General features: G+C 36.0%; 1 protein-coding gene across 31 annotated transcripts in view; it reads right to left on the bottom strand.

Annotated features, from left to right (window-relative positions):
* Positions 1–23973, bottom strand: part of LRCH3 (leucine rich repeats and calponin homology domain containing 3) — a 111707-nt gene that overhangs the window by 36391 nt on the left and 51343 nt on the right. For 13 of the 31 annotated variants that reach the window (XM_070583627.1, XM_070583607.1, XM_070583595.1 and 10 more), the window contains exons 6-14: positions 19320–19429; positions 18969–19062; positions 17828–17948; positions 14321–14469; positions 11636–11712; positions 6360–6411; positions 5817–5966; positions 3137–3187; positions 1578–1631 (exon numbers count right to left, since the gene is read on the bottom strand). In XM_070583627.1, coding sequence (XP_070439728.1) covers positions 1578–1631; positions 3137–3187; positions 5817–5966; positions 6360–6411; positions 11636–11712; positions 14321–14469; positions 17828–17948; positions 18969–19062; positions 19320–19429 — 858 coding nt within the window. The remainder of the gene's footprint in view (positions 1–1577; positions 1632–3136; positions 3188–5816; positions 5967–6359; positions 6412–11635; positions 11713–14320; positions 14470–17827; positions 17949–18968; positions 19063–19319; positions 19430–23973) is intronic. The other 18 variants (XM_070583610.1, XM_070583619.1, XM_070583596.1 and 15 more) reach the window with 2 other exon arrangements.

Here is a 23973-nt window from a genome sequence, read left to right as displayed (position 1 = left end):
AAAAAAGTTTGGGCACTCAGGCTTATATCACTTACTATATGTGTTATTAAATCTGATCTTCAGTTTCCTAAATTGTTTTCAATTACAGTATGGAAGGCAATACAGCACGGTGTTTAATGCAGGTTCTGAAATCAGCCAGATCTAGATTTGAACCCAGCCTTGCACTTATGCTACATGACCTTGGACAAGTCTCATTCTAGACAAGACAGTCTGTGCCTCAGCAATCATTTGTAAAATGGTGATAAGTTTAACCTTAACTCTTAAGGTTGCCATGAAGAGTGAATGAGATAATTCTGGTAAAGTGTCTGGATCATCACAGGCTCTCAATATTTTTCTGCATTTATTTAAATTATGATTTGCTCCTCATGCCAATTAACTTCCACTAAAACTCCAGAGGCTGGTGGTTGTATTTATCTACAAAACTGCCCAGTTAAAATGTGCTTTATCCATCTCAAAGGAAATGATGACTGCAGAACACACAGAAATCTCGACAATGGAAGTTTATGTAGTAGAAACAGCATCCTGAGGTACGGGGTTCACACAGCAGTGTGCACAAACGCAGCAGTTACGAGCACATAAGACAGGAACTGCTACAGAGGCTAGACTTTTGAACTTCAAGTTTTCAACACTACTTTGAAAAAATAACATAAAACATGATGGGAAAAGCAATTATGTCAACAGAATTCTCTTGCAAGGCTGATAAAAGACTTTCAATAAGCATGTTGTATTCATTTTCAGCTGATGAAACAGGCAATAAAAGTAAACGAGTGTAAAAATGATCAATAGATAGCATTTCAAGTTAATGTTTCCCTGAGTTTCAAAAATGGGCATGGAGGGGCGCTGGCCCCGTGGCCGAGTGGTTAAGTTCGCGCGCTCCGCTGCAGGCGGCCCAGTGTTTTGTTAGTTCGAATCCTGGGCGCGGACATGGCACTGCTCAACAGACCACGCTGAGGCAGCGTCCCACATGCCACAACTAGAAGAACCCACAACGAAGAATACACAACTATGTACCGGGGGGCTTTGGGGAGAAAAAGGAAAAAATAAAATCTTAAAAAAAAAAACAAAACTGGGCATGGAGGGATAATCTTGAGCTCTAAGCATTTTTTAAAAGTTTGGGATTTTCAGTAGCTTAAAATAGATAATAAAATAGGACGCCAAATATACAGTTGTATAATTCGCGTCATGGAATAAGAGAATCCATTTAACACACAGGTGACTCATGGGCCAAATTAATGATTAATAAAGTAGGTGCCCCTAGCATTAGAAATGACATTTAAAAAAGTAATCTATTATGGCCTTTCCTCCCAACACACATACAATATGGTTCTCAATGCAAATGTCTTACTTTTGGAAACACTAACAAAGATATTTGAATCATAGCTGCAGAACACTGGGACACTGGGCAAATCATGAACAGTTATGTAGGGAAACCGTTGCAGCTATCTGTAAAGCATTTAATAATGATGCTCATCGTGTTTTATGGTACGTACACCATTTCTGAATGAAAAGCACAACAGCTACTCTCCAATCTCTTCTAGACATAGCAATGTAAACTCTGTTTTGGGCAAGGCTCTTACCACTAACAAGGCACTATCATCAGTGTGCTGAGACCTTCTGGATGGGAAGGGACACTGGAGAGGTGGAGAAAAATGAAGCAATGTCAAAAACAAACTGCACACACGACATATTTCACAAATACACAAAGAGACATATTAAGACATACTTGTGAAGATGCTGACATACAAGACCGCATTCACAGTCCTTAGAATCCACGCATCATAATAGCTAATAAGTTGATTCTGAATAATGATTCTCTTCCAAAGAGCTTAAACAACTTCAAATATGGTCTTATTGCCTAAAGACTTTCTAAAGCAAGGAGGGAACAGGGATTATTCTCTGTTCACAAAACAGTAAGCTAAAGTATAGATGTAGCAATAACATAAAGAACTTGTGGTTACTTAATGAGCCAGTGACACAGTGAAAACACTAAACCCAAGAGTCATGATTTCTAGTCGAAGCACCTCTTCACTACCTTTCTCAGACAAAACAAGAACACAATTGGAAATTTTAAAACTGTACATGTTATTTTTCTGAGAAGCTTTCGTGTTTAGATAACGAATTACTCCAGAATAACCATCAAGAAAGAAACGTTGGGGTAAAAAAGGAAGAGTGTATTAACTTATCAAACTTTGGTTGTCAAAGGTTTGTACGGAATTATTACCATGTGAAGGAAAGACAACAGAAAATGCTTGAGCGAATCTCTCAGGTATTACACCAATGCATAAGTTCTCATATAAACAAACAAAAAGTGGTTATTATATGTCCAATAGATTAAAAAAAACCTTTATAATCGGTCACTTAAAACAACACATTTTACCATTCTAGAAACACTTGTGCTGTAAAAACACTGCTGAAAATCAATGCCTGTAAAGCCCAATGTACTAGGTTTTCAAATAACTTATTTTACAAAAAGCCAAGTCAAAATTCACATGAAACAGTGCCTTTGCATTTTTAAAGGAAGTAATGATCATAAACTAAAAAAATGAGAAGGCAAAGAGAAAAGAAAATGGCTAATGAGAAAGTCAACAACGTACAAATACTCATTTAGTAAGCTTCATTTCAACAGACCAAAACAGGTGCGTAAACTTTTAAAAGGTTATGCAATTAATTTTACATGTTAACTTGTAATGCATATGTACTACTTAATATTATGAGACTAATGTGCACAAAATATAATCAATAACATACGCCCTTAGGAAATGAGCACTGAAGCTGAAACACTTTGTAGAGTCTTTTTTGTTTAACACGACACCATTCTCCTGTGCCAGATACAGCTCTCAGGACTCTATATAGCAGGCTTTGAGAACGCATGAGGGAGATGATACCTCTGGTGGGGATGGGGAAGGGAAATAAATAATCTCCAGATGGATGTGTACAGATTTAAAAACCCCCCATCTACAGACTCTGATAAACTCCCTGGCCTGTGTCTTCTCCTCCCTAAGAAGTAGAATTTTGTGAGGGGGAAAAAGTAAAATGGCAATACTTATCACTGAAAACACATGATAGTCACATGCAAACATTTCATTTCCATTGCAGTAATAAAAATTCCAAAGAGAAGGTGATTACACAGACTTACCTCACCATCTAAGGCGGGTGGTTGTTTTTGTGGACTTTGGGATGCTTTTTGCTATACACCCCCACCCCCCCAAAAAAAGGGATGTTGGTTAGAATCTGGAACACTGGAAATGATCAATTCTATTTACTAAAATAATCACTCACATTAACATCTGTATCTCCTGTGTATAGCACTTTCCTAGATCTACATGTTAGAAGATATTGCCCTTTCCCTTAAATAGCTTATAGTTTAAATGACGAAAAGCGATAAACTGACAAACGGTATTTCGTGTATCTACAAGCATCTAGAAACAGAAATTTTAAAAACTATGTTTTTATACATACATGCATGCAAACACATTCGCAATCAGACCAGTGACGGTTCACTAGATCCTCTCAATGAAAGCACTCTCTCTCTCCTTAACGGCTTTAAATATCACTCTAACGCTAACAGCTTTAGCTCTCTCCTATCAGCCAAATTTCAGGTTTGCATTTTCAACTGCCTGTGGAAACTCTCCACCTGGAAACCCCACTGCCACCTCACGGTCAACATATCCAAAACCAAACTCACAATTCCCCATACTAACTGGCTCTTTTCCCCCATTTGCTAGTTTTTGTTATGACGTCAAATAATAATATGGTAACATCTGTATCTTACAGGGTGTTCTACAAAGTGTTTTTAGACACAGTCTCTCAAGTGTACACCTTTTGCTCTGTGAGATAAACATCATAATCTTACTCATTTAAAGACGAGAAAATTGTGGATAAGAAAGGTTCTATGATATTTGCAAGGTCACGAAGTTGCTAAGTAGCATACCTGAGATTTGCCCCTATGTCTTCTGACTCCAAATCCTACTTTTTTCCACAATGCTAGATTTGCATTAAAACCATTCTTTCAGCCTCAAAAGGTTGCTTTGGGACCTTATTATTTTTTTTCACGCAACTTCAATGATTTATTCAACACTTACCAAACATCTATGTATAAGACATAATGATGCTTCTCTTGAAAACCCTCTTATAGTTAATTAATAAAATCCATTGTGGTGGTAGGGGATGCAGCACTCACCATACTAGTAAAAGAACTGAGTGCATCCATAATAATTCTAAAATAGTTATTATTTCATAGTTAAATATTACACATATTAAGGAAACTCAAGGCACAGAATGGTTCAGTAACTTTCCAAAAGTCAAGCACAAACTGACTAGCAAAGCCGGATTCCAATTCAGGTATTTTGGATTCTATGCTCTTACTACTGTGCAACACTGCCTCTCCTTAGGAACCTTAGAGACCATCTACTTTTAAGCCTTCATTTTCTACCCTAGTCTAATTATTCCAATTACTCTCTATTTCATTTTCTTCATCTTTCTTTCTAACATGTTCTCAACATGAGAAGGTTCGTTTTTCAGAAGTATCTTTTCTCTCATGTTTTTCACCTAGTTAAGATGTTAAAATTGTTCTCTTCTGCCTAAGAGATCAAGACCAAACTCTAATTTGACATTTAATCAAGACCGTCTACAATGTGATATCTCTTACTAGCTGAATGACTTCTACAGAAGGCAAGCTAGATAAGTTAATTTACGTAGAATGCATAGAACAGCACTAGGACACAGTGTGTTAGTCATTATTATTTACTTAGAGGCAGCATAGCATTGTGGTCATAGAGTAGGGTTTAGAGCCAGGCTGTCTTTTTTTTTTTTTTTTAAAGGAACTCTTTATTTTCCATCAATCTTATTTCCATTTTCTGTTCAGCCTGTCTTGACTAGAAAACTTGCTCTGCCACTTACTAGCTGAGTATTTAAGCTTAGGCAAATTGTTATCCCCTCTGAACATCAGAGATCATCATCATACGCCTGATACGTTTGAAAAAAAATAAGAGAATTTATCATGTATATGGTACTTACAGATGGCCTTTGGCTAGAGTTATGAAACACAAGAAAGAAAGCGTCTAGAGGACAACAGAATAAACAAGACAGACATGGTTCCTGTCTTCATGGAGTTTACAGATAAATGGGAGAGACAGATATTAAACAAACAAAAATAGAAATAATTATTTAATTATTAAGAAAGAAATCCAAGGCGATTTCAGAACAAAAAGATTTAACTACCACAGGCAAAAAAAATGAACAAGGTTTAGATGCAACTATAGAGGGTGTAAAATGCTTAAAAAGGAAGTATTAACAGGGGTGGTTAACTGAGCAGATGTGGAGAGAAGAGAAAGGAAAGAATCAAAGATGACTCTGAAGCATTAAGCCTGTGAGTCTTACAAACACTGGCAGTCGCTCTAGTGAGGAAGTCAGAGACAGGCTCAGAGAACACAAGCTTACATTTGCATGGCACCTGACGCTTTACACGGCACTTTCATGATCTTGTTGATCCTTATTGATGCCCTAGAGATTGAGGAAACGGCAGCTGGACAGTACAGTGATATGTCTAATGACAGATTGCTGATTAAGAGAAGAGACTACAGGACTGTCCTAAGAGCAAGACAACTTCTGATGGTCCTCAGGCCTATCTGCACGAGGACAATCAATCTAACAACAAGCAAGAGACAGTTACATTACTTACTCAAGATTCCCCAGAATGAGAAAACAAAGTTGACATTTTAATTAAGACACTAAAAGCTGACAGCCTCAGCAAAACGAATAAGCACTTACTTCTAAGAAACTTAAGGAGTATCATCCAATGAATTCAAAGGACTCACCTTGACAAAGTCCAGGACGGCATCTCTCTGCATCTGCTTGGTCCTTATCTTCTCCTCCTCATACTGCAGGGCAGCAAGCTGGGCCTCTCTCCGGGCGCGCTCTACTAACTGTTCTCTTCTCCGGTGCACTTCCAAGTCTGTATGTGACAACTGCAACAAAAGTATCATTTTGCACATGCAAGCAGGGATACAGATCAACTTATCAGTATTCCTTATCAATTCAGGGAACTACTGCTGACTCAAGCAACTTTTACTTTGCCTCTCGAGTATCTTTAAATGTGTTTATTGCTAATCTTTTCCCATCTTTGCACTGTGTTCGTCTATGTACTGTAAAGCCATCATGTGGGGAAAGATTTATTTTCTGTCTGGCATCTAAAAACACTGTTAGCAAGTATCAGGTGCACATGTTATATTAACTGTATAATCAACCAGACAGGTAACAAAGTTTACAGATATCTGGCAATTAATGGTATTCAAGTATTATAAAAGAGGAAAGCCATCTTAGTTAAAAAAATCAAACTAAAACAGAAAAAAAAAATTTACCTGGCTGTGACTTGGTGATAGTGACAAGAGAGAAGATGGCTCAACTGGAACTCTGACCCAAAAAAGAAAAAAGAGAAAGGAAAAACTCTTTGATAAGACAGATGGACATATAAAAGGTAAGTGAAATTTTATTGTTAATGCAGCTTTCTATTCATCAATAGGTAAACTGTCTAGTCAGCACTGAAAGACTAACTGCACTTTGTAAACTTGAGCCCAAGTCATTAAATTAAGCTACAGGAACACCTGATGTCTCCAACTCACGTTTCACGTGATGGTATCACTGATCAAGCTACAGAAAGCTAACAATGGTCTATGTTGGCCAGCGTGACGATACAGTTATTGGAGATCACTTTTCAAACAGTATCATTTCTTTATAGCACACATAACTATTATCTTCTTTACTACCATGATTGAAATAAGACACACGTAGAGATCATTTCATATACAAACCATTTTATCAACAGAAATCTGGAATACTACAGAACCTGGTAACTGTACTTGAAAAGCTCTTCTACTCCCACTTTCAAGTGATGAAGCAATTTTAATAACAAAAGTAAAGATTCTGTTGATTTTTTTTTTTTTTTTTTTTTTTGGTGAGGAAGATCAGCCCTGAGCTAACATCTGTGCCAATCTTCCTCTATTTTGTATGTGGGACGCTGCCACAGCATGGCTTGACAAGTAGTGTGCAGGTCTGTGTCCAGGATCCGAACCTACGAACCCTGGGCTGCCGAAGCACAGCCCGCGAACTCAACCACTGTGCCACTGCGCTGGCCCCTGCTGATTTTTATTTTTAAGAAAAAGATGAAGCCTGATTTGATGTTTACAAAATATAAGAGTAAAACTTGCTTCTCAGTTTTATCAGTGTTATTTCTTATAATTATGATATATAATTATAATTCTTATAATATTTATCTTTTTCCTGAGGTGGATTTAGTGTTTCAAGTCTCTGCTACTCATCTGTGTCTCTAAAACTAACAGTGTTGGAGCTGTGATCTTTTGATAGTAAGGAAATGAAATTTTAAACTATGATTAGCCTGTCAGGTTGATTTAAATGCAGTAAATCAGTGTGTTATTAGGGAAATGAAAACCAAACTCCAGTAGTTTCTTATTACCTACTACTAATAATACAAATTCTTCAATCTGGCATTCAGGACTCTCACTCCATTTAGTAACATACCCACCAGAGGATCTTTTCTCTAGCAAGATCTCTTCAGTTATTATACATTAATTCCTTACTTCAAGCCTTTCCAAAGATCTCAACCTGCGGAGATTTTCTTCTTAGAAAAGGTCTTTTTTAGAATCTTATTTTTCTCTAAAATTGAGACTTTTCCCTTGATGTACATGTGTAATCGATACTTCTTTTGCATTTATCAACTATGACTCGCATCATTTTTTTGGACAATGTTTTTCAGAGGCACATAGAAGCTAATATTCCCTAAGCTCTTACCACATACTACACATGCCCTGTGAAGGACTTTCTACACACAGTGTTTCTCAATTACTCCTCACAACAATTTTATGGATTAAGAACGATTATAATTCTCATTCTACAGTTGACAAGCTGAGGCATGGAAGTGAAGTAACTTTCCCAAGGCGATGGAGCCAGTAAGTTGTGGAGCTGGATTTGAATCCTTATCTTTCTGATTCTACAGTAGTTTGCACTCTCAACTACTAGGCATGCAGCCCACGAGAACTGGAAGGGGCCTCAGAAATCCTGGCGTCCAAGCCACTAATCTTACAAATGAGAAAACTGAGGCCCTCGGAGGTTAAGTGATGGCTTCTTATTGGCTGAGCCTGGATACCTGACTTGTAATTTAGTGCTTCTGCTACACCACATTTCCCTGCTCTACAGCAACAGGATCTAGGAAGGAGACAAGGGAAGAGCACAGAGATTTAAGAGAGTATGAGTACACATATAAAAGAAATTACCTGAGATGGCAAAAACTAAGCTGTGAAAAGTTAAAGATGGAGGCAAAGAGGAAAGCACAGCATATGAGAGAATAAAAGCGGCAGTGAGGAAGACATGAGAACTGATGGTTCCCCCAAGCCAATCCCCAGAGGCTATGCTGGCCCATCACAGCTTTGTTACTCCTTGGTGTCACCATGCTCCTTCAAGTTGTATGACCTTTTCACCTATGAATATGTTTCTCAATGGGAGAGCCAGTGACATTTCAGGTAATTTTTTTGTTGTACGAGATGTCCTGCACATTTTTAGTAGTTAAGCCTTAATGCTTGCCAGTAACACCAGGAGTCATTTTGATACCCAATTCCCACAATACATAAGTACATTTTCAAATATCCCCTGGGGACTGATGCTATTCCCCGTTGAGAAACACTGGTCTACCTTATACTTTAATGAAATTTAAAAATATAGTACGTTAAGACAGCAAAAACTTAAGCTGCTCTATTGTTTTCTTCCTCTTCACATTTTTTTTCTTATATTGGTTCCAAATCTTTGAAGTATTCACAAAATTCTTTTACTTTTTAAATTCCTAGGCATTAAAAAATAAGTTTTGAAAGAATAAATTATGTTTATAATTTTCTTAAGGTATGGATTAAATTACTTAACTCCCTTAGACAAGGTTTTTAAAAAAAATTTTATTTATTTATTTATTTTCAAGATTTTATTTTTCCTTTTTCTCCCCAAAGCCCCCCATACATAGTTGTGTATTTTTAGTTGTGGGTCCTTCCAGTTGTGGCATGTGGGATGCTGCCTCAGCATGGTCTGATGAGCAGGGCCATGTCCACGCCCAGGATTCAAACTGGCAAAACCCCGGGCCGCGGAAGTGGAGGGCGCGAACTTAACCACTGGGCCACGGGGCTGGCCCCCTAGACAAGGTTTAAGATAATACTGAAGCTGGGAAAAAACTTCCTTAAATTTTTACTAACCTTTGCCAACATTTATCTTAGCACTCCTAGTCAGTAGATTCTCAGTTAAAGTTTTCAAGATAAGAGGAGGAGAGCAGAGTGGTAGGGTAAGATTTTTAACTGGGATATATGCAATAAAGAATGAGACATGAGTGAGTCCAGTACCATGTACTAGTCTGGGAGGAGCAACATGGGGAAGTGGTTAAAAGCATGGACTTTAGAGTTAGTTGTGACTGAGTTTGAATATAAGGCCTGTCACTTAATAGTGAGTGACTGTGAATATAAATGGCAAACTCCTAGGTCTGAGGGCACAGGCTCAGATAAGGAAAGATTCTCCTAGTGCTGGCAGAGCAAGAATTTCTAAAAAGAAGTCAAAACAAAAATTCTGGATTAAGGTCTGGTAGGCAGACTTTTTGGTCCCTATGATCTTCACCTCCTGGTGTTACTCGAGCGAACGTGTCACATGTCAAAAAGGACTTTGCAAATGAAATTAAGGTTACTAATTGGTTGACCTTAAAATGGGGAGATTATCTAGGTGGGCCTAATGCAATCATGGGAGCGCTTAAAAGCAGAAGAGGGTGGGGGTGGGGATTGGCGGGAGAGGGAAGTGGAGGAAGGTGGCAAAAGGTACAAACTTCCAGTTATAAGATAAATAAGTACTGGGGATGTAACATACAACTTGATGACTACAGTTAACACTGCTGTATGATATACACGAAAGCTATTACAAGAGTAGATCCTAAGAGTTCTCATCACAAGGAGGAATTTTTTTTCTTTTTATTGTGTCTATCTGTGATGACAGATGTTAACCAAACCTAGTGTGGTAATCATTTCACAATTTATATAAATCAAACCATCGTGCCCTACATCATAAATTTATACAGTGATGTAGGTCAATTATTTCTCAATAAAACTGGAAAAAAAGTTGAAGAGGAAAGCAAGAGGGTTTGTGAAATGCAAAAGAAAGGGAAATCTGAGAGATTCAACATGTGAGAAGGATTTGGTTAGCCACTGCTGGCTTGAAGATGGAGGGAGCCACGAACCAATGAATGTGGGGGAACTCGAGAAGCTAAAAACGTTACCCAACTGACAGCCAGCAAGGTAATGGGGATCTCAGTTCTGTAACTGCATGGCACTGAATTTTCCCAACAACCTGTATGAGCCTAGAAGTGGGTTCTCCTCCATGGTCTTCAGACAAATTCCAGGACAGCCAACACCTTGACTTCAGCCTTGTGAGACCCGAAGCAGAGAATCAAGGCAAGCCTGCTCAGACTTCTATCCTATTAATGGGTGGGTTTTAAGCTGCTAAATCTGTGGTAATTTGTAATATAAGCATTAGAAAACGAATACATAAGCTAACTGAACCCAAAAAAAGCTGGCTTTCACTTTGAGGGTTCCTACTAAATCTTGGAGATCTTGAGCTTTACTTATGATGGATGCAGGAGGCAAGAGGGACAGGAGATAAAGCGTAGGTCCTCCCAGAGTGGGGAAATGCAATAGGAAACCCCCGCGTGAAACTGGAATCTCAAAAGACCACACCGTCAATATAGCCACACATGGCAATAAAAAGCCTTTCTGAGATAAATTTCAAAGATATGAAATTTAACTAAATCCCATGAACTAACTCATAAGACTACAAAAGACCATGTTATAAGATTTCTTTTAGTATTTTCCCCATATTTTCTTTATCCATCTATACCTTAGTCCCCTAAAGAATTTTAATATCTTGTCCGGTGTAAGTAAAGAACTATGTCTGATGCTTTCTACATAGTAAATTTACCGTTGTTTATGAATAGGCATATCAAGTCTACTGCTTTAAGACTTCACAGAAACAGAGAGGAAGCAAAGAACCAAAGGCTGGGAATTTTTCAACTATTGTGATACAGTTTATGGCAAGAAACTTTCTGGAATTCAAGTACAAGAAGTAGGGCTCTAGATGGTGAAGCTAATTTTAGAAATATTCTGTGAGGCACTAAGTGTAGTGAAAAGATCATATTAATTGAGATAGGAATGAGGATACATATTGTTGTCTTTATCTCTCTGTTACCTAATCAAAAGTTCAGGTAAAAAAAATTTCAGGACTTCCGAAATTCATTTAGCCCTCTTTATGCATAAAGCCAGACATATCACCATAAAATCTCATTACTAATAGGCATCTTCAAATCAAATAATTGTAGTGGTAATAGTTTAGGCAATCTGAATTTAGAATCAATAAATCAATTTTACTACTTTTTCTATTACATGAGCACAAAGACACATTGTCACTCAGCTCTAAATACATGCTATCTAAAACACATAGTATCTAAACATCTTCGTTGTACAAAGATCTGCGCAAAACCAAAATCATTTCATGCTCTTATTATTGAGTTTTAGGACAAAAACTAGTAAGTAGAATTGGTCTTTCAGACCTGTTTTGATATAAATATCTTCTCATGTCTTCTGTTTTTTGAAACTCCCTCATGGGTACAGGCTTTATTGGTGAACCCTAGGGCAAAAAAAGCAGAAATAAATCAATTTAACATATGTATCCAGGATACAATGATTCCACAGTTCACATTCAACTTGGCATTTAGGGATCTGTATATTATACTAAAAAATATTTTAACAGACTCTTCAAATGTGAATGTTTATGTTTAAAAGCATTATCGGCTATATTACCGCTTTGGTAAACAAAAACACTCATAATGACCATAAAGTGATATGTACTACATGGTAAGATGTCAGAGCTGGAAAGGATCGTGGAGGTCGTCTAGTACAAACTTCCATCAAGAACAGGAATTCCTACCTACCCTATCCTGATTTTGCTAAGCTTCTCTTGCATATTCCCAAAAACAGAAAGTTCATTGGGCAGATTACATTTCTTTACTTCTTTATTATCACAAATTGTTGCTTCTGTTAGTCATACAAATAGTCCTGGGGATGTTGGTAAAATATCAAGATAAAGCAAAAAGTAATTTTTATTTATGGTAAAACACGTTATCAATTAAAAGAGAAATATTATTGGCAATTTAATTTACTTATAAACTAAAGGGTAAAGGTCATTTCAAAAAACACTACTGAGGCAAATTAAACCGGCTTAAACGATATTGACCACATACTGAAAAATAAAATTATAAATCAAAAGTAGAGGCTTATAGGTTATCATAGCATATATTTTGTCAAATGAGAATCCATAGAAAGAAATACAACCTTATTTAAACACCAAAAATAATCATCAAAATGGTATTCTTGAAGGGAAAAATAAGAAAATAACTTATCCAAAAAAGATATCAAAATCAAATGTAAACAATTTATAGTCTACCTCCAAGAAACAGGTACATCACACATAACTAGAAAATCTTTGGTGAGTTACTTCAAGGGGTAAAGCTAACTCCCTTAAAGTGTGGGCATGAGAATCATATAAAATGAGATGCAATTCTAGAATCCTGATGAGAGAACAATTATTCTAATTTCAGTGAATATAGCTTTTTTAAATAAAAGTCTCTCCTAGTATGTTAACATGAGTGACTTACCACCCTGGTTTTACAATACTGCAATTATTTAAAATTATTGCAAGAGGTACTTGAAATTTTCATGACAAAATGAATGTGACATTGGTTTAATTTTTAAAATAAATACAAGTCATAACCTATTTTATCATAATACCTCTAGGTATGTAACAGGTATTATAATAAAATTAAACAATAGCAGAGTGTTTAAAATCTCAAATAGATTAGTTTCTAAACAACTCATTTTTCGTGTTCAAGAATATAAAAAAATATTTATTTGCTGTTCCATCTAAAATACTGTTCATCATATTTTTATAGATAATATATTTTAGAAAGCCTGATGACACAGAACCATATAGACTACCATATATAATAGGTAGCTGGAATTTAGAAAACAAAATAGCCAATATGATAGATTAAAGAAATAGTACTAAAATTTTTCACCAGTCATATAACAGCCATTTTCACTTTTAATAGAAATACCTCATCTATTTAGCCTAATTAACCATAAACTGATCAAAGAGAAAGATCACAATAAAAGAAAAAGGATTCCCTTTAAGATTATAATGCGCATTGTTAACTTAAATTTTACTGGAGAGTAGTTGCCCTTTGCTCCATCAGGGATGTTATGGCCTGAATCATATGTAGTTTCATTAATCACCTGGTACACTGCTCTCTCTGGGCTGCAAGGCTTTGATCTGTATAACTTTATCCAACTTTAAATACAAGAGTCTCTTCTGAACACCAACAAAAAATACTGTGTTCAAAAGCCTTCAGATAGGAAAACCGAAGGATTTTTTTTAAAGAATGGTAATATCACTCTATAACATGTCCCACTTGAAGCGATTATTCTTTATTTCTAAAAGGCTAAATACATCATTCTTCAAAAAGGCCCCAAGTGTTTCTCAAATAACCCCTGCTCAGAGCCTGGGACCAACTCCAGACATTAACATCACACACACTGAAGTGGAGCCATTTTATTATGCTGACTAGATATATTGAAGAATGCTATTTCTACTTGAGACCCTTGGGGAATTGGCAGAAATTGTGCAGTGGGCTGAATGCTCATTTGTTTTCTAAGGCAACTCAATGCTCCACTACAAGAGACACCCAAGAATTTTAATGGCAAACAATTTGTATTCTGTGTGACTTAGCATAAAAGCTCCAATATAATTAAACTCATTATAAAAATTCTACAGTTGTTTGTATGTTGCTCCAAAAGTCAGCAGTTTGGTTCAATTCTTAATTATTGATCAAGCTATGATACATCAGTTAGTAACAATAAAAAAGCACTAAGAACAACAATAAAAAGCATCATATTCCTTTGCATTTTCTTCAAAGACACAGGATACTCTCAGGACTCCTTTTATTCTGTCTTCAAAATTCTGAAATGTCTTTTTATTTGAAAAATAAACCTAAAGCCTACTTAAGACTACTGTCTGATTTTTAAAATCTGAAAAATTCAGTAATAAAACTGGAACTAAACATAATAAAACAAATAATTAGGCCTAAACAAACAAATCACTGATACGACAGAAATTTATACTATCATGAATTGTTTTTACTAGAGGATGAAACATATTTAGGCTTAAATGTGTTTCCTACCTCATGAGAGATTCGCCGTTGTTCAATATACGCCATGAACTGTGAACTGAGGCTGTCTGCGTCCAGGCCCTTGGGCTGTCTCACCTCGTCCTCCTCTTCCTCTGCAGCACAGCTGTCAATGTAGTCAATCTGATCCAGATCATGTTCCACTGTCCGCACCATACACACACCAGAAAATAATATCCAAGTCAGACAGCCAAGAAAACATATTAAATTGCATTCTTTCCTTTTCCCTAACATTTTCTATTCTGGAAGTAGGAGGAATGAGGAGTTTAAATTATGTACGCCTTTATTGTTTGGTCCACGGCCACTCACAAAAATAGGCTCCAAAAAAGTCTTAGTCCTAATTCACTAAAAAATGCAGTACATGATGGTAATTATTGGAATATAGACTGCAATATTTCTTTTTTCTTTGGATAGCTCTTTACTGTTTTAAACAAGACAGTTTGAGTTTATGAGACAAAGAGAGGAAGAAAAGTTTTTAAACATTGAAAGGTACATCTTCTTTTAGGTTTTTCCCCACGTTTTACATTTGGGGCTCAATCATATCTCTTCAAAGAACTGGGAGGCAGAAAATCTAACAGTCAATTCAAAAGAAAAGTGAAAGGGTAGGAGGATAGTGAACTTGGAGATAAAGAAATAGATACTAACTACTGTTTCCCTTCCTGTAACTGTTGTCCACAACTAGAACAAACAAAGATTTTCCTATTTAGAAAATTATTTTCTAGAGGTCAGCATTATAGGTATTTTGAAGCAGTTTGTGGTTTGAAGGAAATCAACTGAGGAGTTTTTTCTTCTCAAAAATGCTGTGACTGAGGAGAAACATATTAATAAGATAGAGCCACATCAGTATTTCCTCTAGTAAGTTTGGGAATGCCCCATTATTTTTCATGTTTAAAAAGTAACTATTTTTGGGGGCTGACCCCGTGGCCAAGTGGTTAAGTTTGCATGCTCTGCTTCGGCAGCCCAGGGTTTCGCCGGTTCGAATCCTGGGTATGACATGGCACCGCTCACCATGCCATGCTGAGGCAGCGTCCTGCATGCCACAACTGGAAGGACCCACAACTAAAAAGACACAGCTATGTACTAGGGGTCTTTGTTGAGAAAAAGTAAAAAGAAAATTAAAAAAAAGTAACTATTTTTAAAAGATACTTAAAATGGCACAGTAGAAAAAATAATTTGCTACTAAGATGATTTCTCCAGAGATGTATTAAACCCTAGCCATCACTGTATCTTGTTCTATAGACTACCTACAAGCTGCACTTGCTGGGAAAATTGAACTTGGAAAAAGCTACTTCTCAGTTTGGTTTTCTGATTCAATTATTTCTAAATAATTCCATAACTGCAACTAATATAAAAATGAATTTTGAGTTATTAAATAATAGGTAAAAGGATAAAAAGTTTATGAAAGAAACTAGGTACATAAATGCATTTTTTTCAACGTGCTACAACTTGTGTGACTAAATAAATGGTTCATTTTACGACTACTTTCCAAGAAAGTAACATCACTTTTTCATACTATCTAAACCAGGGCTGTCTAAGAGAAATAGAACGCAAGCCACAAAAGTGAACCACATATGTAATTTTAAATTATCTAGTAGCCACATTTTTTTTAAGTTAAAAGAAAAGATGACTAATTTTAATAATGTAGTTTATTTTATCCAATAGATCTAAAATATTATTACAACATATAATCAATATAAAGTCTTATTGATATGTTATATTCTTTTTTTCATGCAAAGGCTTCAAAATTCTATGTGTATTTTATATTTATAGTACATCTCAATTCAGAAAAGCCACATTTCAAATGCTCAATAACCACATGTGGCTAGTGGCTACCATACTGGACAGCACAGATCTAGATATTACTGTTAGTCTCAAAAGAACTGATGGGAAACATATCTCATATGAAAGCAAGATTGAAAAGAAAACTACTGAAATGTGAATGGAATGGTAAGTGATAGGAGTTAAAAAGGATATAGGATGGTAAGGAACAAAAAGACAGCAATTTCACTTAATTGAAATCATCATTCAGAGATGAAAGCTCTTCTCAGATAATATAATGGATTTCTGAAAAACCAAAGTCATTTCTCTCTTACAGCTGGCCCTTAAAATTTAAACATTAGGATCTGGTAATCTAAACTAAAGCAATACTGAATGAAATGCTAAAATCAAGAGTTTGCCTCAGAAGCACAAAGAAGCAGAAAGAGATCTGTCTGTTAATAAACTATAAAAACAATTACAAATTAACAAAATTTTTTTATTAATATCAATTACAAATTTTTAAATACCAGATTAAGAAAACTCAGATTCAGATGCCCTTGAAGAGTACAATTCCAGATGAAAGAAAAGGTAAACATCAAGAAATGCACTGAATTCCTGAAAGAGGTCAATTAATGACCACAGAGAGAATCTTATAAAAGGAGAATAGTATAGTCATGTGCCACGTAATAATGTTTTGGTGAATGATGGACCACATATATGATGGTGGTTCTGTAACATTAGTCCCATACAGCCTAGGTATGTAGTAGGCCGTACTATCTAGGTTTGTGTAAGTACTGCGGGGAAGGAAGAAACTTCCCCCTAGCCTTCTAGGTTCTTCTGGCTGGTCTAAGAATTAAACTGACATAAAACAGATTAACAGAAAAACAGACAAAAGTTTAATAACATATATACATGGGAGAAACCCAGGAAAACTGAGTAACTCACCAAAACGGCCGAAGCCTTCACCTTAAATACCATACTCACCCAAAGACAACAGAAGACGTTGGGGGTGCAGAGAGTCAGGAACTTCAAAGGGAAGGCAGGCAATTCACAGGAAGGTGAAAAGGACCCAACATTTGGAAAATGACTGGCCACAAAGAAACAGAAGAACACAGAGAAGAACCAAACAAAAGGCTTTTCTAGGTTCCTACCAGTCTACCACCTAGTTGATGTTATGCTAAGGTGATAGGTCACTTCCTGAGACAGGTTTTCTTCTCTGAATTCTTTTAGGCAGTTAAGGGGGAGCTATCAAGAGAAACTTTCTGAGTCTTTTAAAAATATAATCAGCCTAAAATAATCCTCATGTTAAAGAGACACGTTTTGGGGTGGCAAACTTTGTTCCCCTTCAGTACATTCTATGATATTTGCACAATGACGAAATTCGCCCAATGATGCATTTCTCAGGATGTATCCCTGTAGTTAAGTGAAACATGAGTGTCCTTCAAAAGAAGACTGTGGTTAAATCCAGATTAACAAAGATCTATTCCAGGTGAACTGTCTTTAATAAAGTTTCTTTCCAAAATAAAAATAAGAGAGAAATGTATTTGGACTGCAAGCCTGAAAACAGAAACTGATATCCCAATGGAAAATAATTTTTTCCACTCATATGAGAAGAGCAAGTCTTTAAAAGAAGAGTTGAAGAAGCTACAGGTACACAAACAAAAGGAGTGGATGTGAAAGAGACCACTTAAAGAAGTTATAGTGATTATAAAGACTTTGGATGTCATCAGGAACTACGTTTACCTCCACCATTTGTTACTACTAAACTGCTGCGATTCTCTTGGTACTGGCTTTCTCTTCGTAGTCTTTGTTCTTTTGTAATTTCTGCAACTCGAAGAGGCAGATCTGAAAACTCATCTGTAGGCTTAAAAAAAAGTAGCAGAAATATTTTAAAAAATCATTTCAGATGTTTTTTCATTATTTCAGATCATCATTTCACATTTAATATAAACTCAATAAAATTTACATTTAGGAAGAAACAGCAAAAAAGTCTGGAGATGCAGTGTGGTGACAGTTTCTCAACAATGTGAATGTACTTAATGTCACTGAAATGTACATAAAAATGGTTAAAATGGTAAATTTTATGTTATATGTTTTAGCACAATTAAAAAAAAAGAAATAGAAGCATATATATGACCCTATAAAATTTACATATGTACATGAATGTAAAGTATCCACATATATGTATCTGTACGAATACAACCACAACTACGTACATACCCCCCACACATAAATACACAAACTATTCCAAATTCCAAATGTGCTGTGGTCTAAAACTGATTTGCTCTGGACTCCCAATGAACCAAGTTATAAATGGTAGGTTAGCAGTCTTGCTAACAAAAGCTTATTTAATCGTTTAACCCAATTTGTTGTATAAAATATTATACCTTAGTAATTAAAAAAAAAAGAAAACATACTACCACTAATAATTAAAAGAGAAAAATGATATAATTAGCTAAGGAAGTTACTTCTTTATTTTGAGCATGTGGATATTCTTCACTAAGGTTCTCTCATTGCCCATCAACCTATAGTCCTGTTTTCTCACCTTCCAGCACCCTTCTACCACCTCTGCTCAAGATCTCCCATCCCCCCAAATTTCAGGCTTCAGTTGTAACTGATTCACTTCTGAATTCCCTTTCCAGAATATAAAACTATTTATACAAGACAATGAGGTAACAAACATGTAAAACACATATGGTAAAAAGACAGTAAAGAAACATAATACCACTTTTGATGGTAGGAATATGCAGGATTTTTCTCCCTCCTTTGGCTTTTCTATATTTATGTAATAAGAAATTGAATCCAATTAAGACAGTTTGCATTTTCATCATTTTATTTTCTCTTAATCAGGAGTTATAATACACAAAATGGACTAAACACTTACTTCATTCCCTGACCATCTCTTATCACCACTGTCCACACTATTGAAACCTGAATCAAGGGCTCCATAAGGGCGACTTGAGTACAGTTCTTCATGGCTGCCAAAAAGAAACTTTAGTTGTTACTGCAAAGTTTGATATTTTACAAATTAACATTTGAAATAAATCAGATGCAATTTTACCAAAACATTTTCATGGCATTTAGGGACTTTATTTAGAACTAAATGGGAATTCTTTTAACTTTTTAATATGAGAAATTCCAAATTAAAACAAGGTAAATAGTATAACAAGCCCTTTAAGGGTCCAGTTTATTTATTACTTTTGAGAGGGAAAAATAAAAAACTGAACATACTTACCAGGAGCCAAAACCCAAGGGTCTCCTATCATAATCTGGCAGATCTGGAGCAATCTTACAAGCTTGTATGTTCAGGTATTTAAATATGTGAATTTTGCCTTTTATACATATCTAAAGAAAGTAACATTAAAATGCAATCAAATTATTACTCATCTGAAAAATATGCATCCCTTTTTCATAACAATCAGCTTTTTCCTTACTGTATATTAGAAATAGAAGGCATTTCTATTATAAAGTACATACAGTAATATTAAAAATCTAATACTCGAGCATCATGGTGGAGTGAGCTCTTCACTTAGACTCTCCTCCCTAAGATACAAGAAAAAGGACATTCATAAACCAACACAGGACATTCACACAACAGAAAAAACATCAGAGAGACCCACACAGTCATATGTCTGAAGGTGGAAGTGCTATGCCACCTGGAGGAAGTGGAAGGAGATAAGGGGATCTCCTTTCCCTCTCCCAATGGCAGCAACCCAGGGCATGGGACCACGCGTGGCTCTGAGAGGAGAGGGACAGCTCTCTTCAGGGACACCTTTGCTCTCCAAGTTCCCTCACAGCCCATGGGAAAGTTTCAGCATACCAGGAGAGCAGACAGCAAGGGCAGAGCGACTATGTCCCTGGGATCATGCAGGCAAAAGTAAGCACCCCTCCCTCTGCCTGGTGCTCCAGTTAAGCCAGTTGGCTAGAGTACCTGATTAGAAAAGCAGCAGCTGTGAGCAAGCAAGGTGGGGATCGCAGCAGGCTCAGAAGACACAGCTCCTGACACCCACCCAGGGGCAGCAGGTGGGAGATGTGACCAGATATTACCACTATGCGGAGGCACAAATACACGCCATCAAACAGTATGAAGAAATATATTAATACTCCAGACCAAAAGGAAAATGACAAGCCAGCAGAAATTAATCCTGAAGGCACAGAAATTTATAATCTAAATGACAGAGAATTTAAAATAGCTATCATAAAAAAACTCAACAAGTTACAAGAAAATACAGATAGACAGGTCATGAAATCAGGAACGAAATTAATGAACAGAGGGAATTCTTCCCAAAAGAGACTGAAACTATAAAGAAAAACCAATCAGAAATGTTGGAGATGAAAAACACAATGGATGAGATAAAGAAAGACCTGGACCAAATAACAGAACTGATATTACGGAGGAGAGAAGTAGAAGTATGGAGGACAGAAATATAGAAATGCTTCAGACGGGGGAGGAGAGAGAACTAAGACTAAAAAAGAAATAAAGAAATTCTCCGAGAAATATCCAACTCAATTAGGAAATGCAAAATAAGGATTATAGGTATTCAAGACGGAGCAGAGAAAGAGAATGGAGCAGAAAGCTTGTTGAAAGAAATAATAGCAGAGAATTTCCCAAACCTGGGAAAAGAGCTGGAAATACATGCGAAAGAAGTCAATAGAACTCCTAATTATATCAACCTGTAAAAAGATCTTCTCCAAGGCATACAGTAGTAAAGATGGCAAAACTCAATGAAAAGAAAAAACATTAAGGGAAGGAGGCAGAAGAAAATAACTTACAAAGGAACCCCTATCAGGCTTTCAGTGGATTTCTCAGCAGAAACATTACAGGCTAGGAGACAGTGGAATGATATATTCAAAAGTCTGGAAGACAAAAACATCCAGCCAAGAATACTTTATCCAGCAAAAATATCCTTCAGATACGATGGAGAAATAAAAACTTGCCCAGATAAACAAAATATAAGGGAGTTCATAGCCACAAGAACTCTCCCTACAAGAAATGCTCAAGAAGGCCCTAATACCCAAAACAAAAAGAAAAGGGGTTACAAAGCCTTGAGGAAGGAGATGAATAGGTAGACAAAATCATAAAATTGCAGCTTTCTATCAGAACAAGTTAGCAATACTTAATTATAACATTAAAGATAAAGGGAAAGAAAGCATCAAAAATAAATATAATCTCGTCATTTTAACCACAAACTTACAACACAAGATGGAATAAATTGTAACAATAACTTAGAAGGGGAAGAGAAAAGAGATGGAATCGGCTTAGTCTAAGGAAATAAGAGGCTATGAGAAAATGGACTATCACATCTATGAGATTTTTTTATACAAACCTCATGGTAACCACTAAAGAAATAATTAGAACAGAGACACAAATGATAAACAATGAGAAAACTACCACAGAGAATTACCATGCTGAATTGGTAGTCCAAAATACATGGGACAAGAAACAAGGGAAATGCAGAAACACCGGAAAATGAGTGAGAAAATGGCAGCATTAAGCCCTCATATATCAATAATAACTCTAAATGTAAATGGATTGAATTATCGAATCAAAAGACACAGAATAGCTAGATGGATTAAAAAACAAGAATGAACAACATGCTGCCTTCAGGAAACACATCTCAGCTCTAAAGGCAAATAGAAGTGCAGAGTGAAAGAATGGAAGACGCTACTCCAAGCTAATGGCAAACAAAAGAAAGCAGGTGTTGCCATACTTATATCAGACAAAGCAGACTTCAAGATAAAACAGGTAATGAGAGACAAAGAGGGGCAGTGTATAATCATAAAAGGGACATTCCACCAAGAAGACAAAACACATATAAATACATGTACCTAACACAAGAGCACCAAAGTACATAAAGCACCTACTAACAAACCTAAAAGGAGATATGAACAAGAAAACAGTAATAGGAGGGGACTTTAACACCCCACTTACATCAACGGATAGATCATGCAGACAGGAAGTCAACAAGGAAAGTGTGGACTTAAATGTAAAACTAGATGAGATAGACTTAATAGATGCATATAGAATATTCCATCCAAAAACAGCAGAATACACTCCTCAAGTGCACATGGAACATTCCCAAAGATAGCATATACTGGCAAACAAGGCAAGCCTCAACAAATTTAAGAAGATTGAAATCATATCAAGCATCTTTTCCTACCATAATGCTATGAAACTAGAAATCAACTACAAGAAAAAAGCTGGGAAAGGTCACAAATGTGTGGAGACTAAACAACATGCTACTGAACAACCAATGGATCACTGAAGAAATTAAAGGAGAAATCAAAAAATATCTGGAGAGAAATGAAAATTAAAATACACCATACCAACTCATATGGGATGCAGCAAAAGCAGTTGTAAGAGGGAAACTCATAGCAATACAGACCCACCTTAACAAACAAGAAAAGTCTCAAATAAGCAAGTGTAAACTACACCTAACAGAACTAGAAAAAGAAGAACAAACAAAGCCCAAAGTTAATAAAAAGAGGGAAATAATAAAAATTAGAGCAGAAATAAATGAAATTGAAACCAAAAAAGGGTAGAAAAGATCAATGAAATAAAGAGCCAGTACTTTGAGAAGATAAACAAAATTGACAAACCCTTAGCGAGACTCACTAAAAAAGAAAGAGAGAAGCCTCAATTAAATAAAGTTAGAAATGAAACAGGAGAAATTACAATGGAGACCACAGAAATACAAAGGATTATAAGAGAATACTAAGAAAAACTATATGTCAAGAAATTGGATAACCTAGAAGAAATAGATGAATTCTTAGACTCATACAACCTCCGAAAATTGAAACAAGAAGAAATAGAGAATTGGAATAGACTAATCACAAGCAAAGAGATTGAAAAACTAATCAAAAACATCCCCCCAAATAAAAGTCTAGGACCATATAGCTTCTCTGGAGAATTCTACCAAACATTCAAAGAAGATTTACTACCTATCCTTCTCAAACTATTCCAAAAACCTGAAGAAGGCAGAACACTTCCTAACTCATTCTATGAAGCCAACATCACCCTGATCCCAAAACCAGACAAGGACAACACAAAGAAGGAAAATTACAGGGCAATCTCGCTGATGAACAACATATGCAGAAATCCTAAAAAAAAATACTGGCAAACTGAATACAACAACACATTAAAAAGACCATACACCACGATCAAGTGGGATTTATACCAGGGATGCAGGGATGGTACAACATATGCAAATGAATCAATGTGATACACCAAACTAACAAAATGAGGAAGAAGAATCACATGATCATCTCAAAAGACACAGAGAAAGCATCCCACAAGATCCAATATCCATTTATGATAAAAACTCTCAACAAAATGGATAGAGAAGGAAGTACTTCAATATAATAAAGGCCATATATGAGAAAGCCACAGCCAACATCACAGTGAATGGGGAGAAACTGAAAGCCATCCCTCTGAGAACAAGAACAAGCCAAGGGTGCCCACTCTTGCCACTCTCATTCAACATAGTACTAGAGGTTTTGGCCAGAGCAATTAAGGAAGAAAAAGAAATAAAAGTAGTACAAATATGCAATGAAGAAGCGAAACTCTCACTGTTTGCAGACAACATGATTTTATATATAGAAAACCCTAAAGAATCCGTCAGAAAACTATTAGAAATAATCAATAACTACAGCAAAGTTGCAGGGGTACAAAATCAACTTACGAAAACCATTTGCATTTCTATACTCTAATAACAAACTAACAGAAAGAGAACTCAAGAACAAAATCCTATTTACAATCACAATAAAAAGAATAAAATATCTGGGAATAAATTTAACCAAGGAGGCGAGGCACCTATACGATGAAAACTATAAGACATTATTGAAAGAAATCAATGACATAAAGAGATGGAAAAATACTCCATGCACAT

This window comes from Equus przewalskii, chromosome 18, assembly GCF_037783145.1.
Source record: "Equus przewalskii isolate Varuska chromosome 18, EquPr2, whole genome shotgun sequence".
NCBI lineage: Eukaryota > Metazoa > Chordata > Mammalia > Perissodactyla > Equidae > Equus > Equus przewalskii.
The sequence above is the reverse complement of the archived record's forward strand: the minus strand, read 5'-3'. Positions and strand labels throughout refer to the sequence as shown.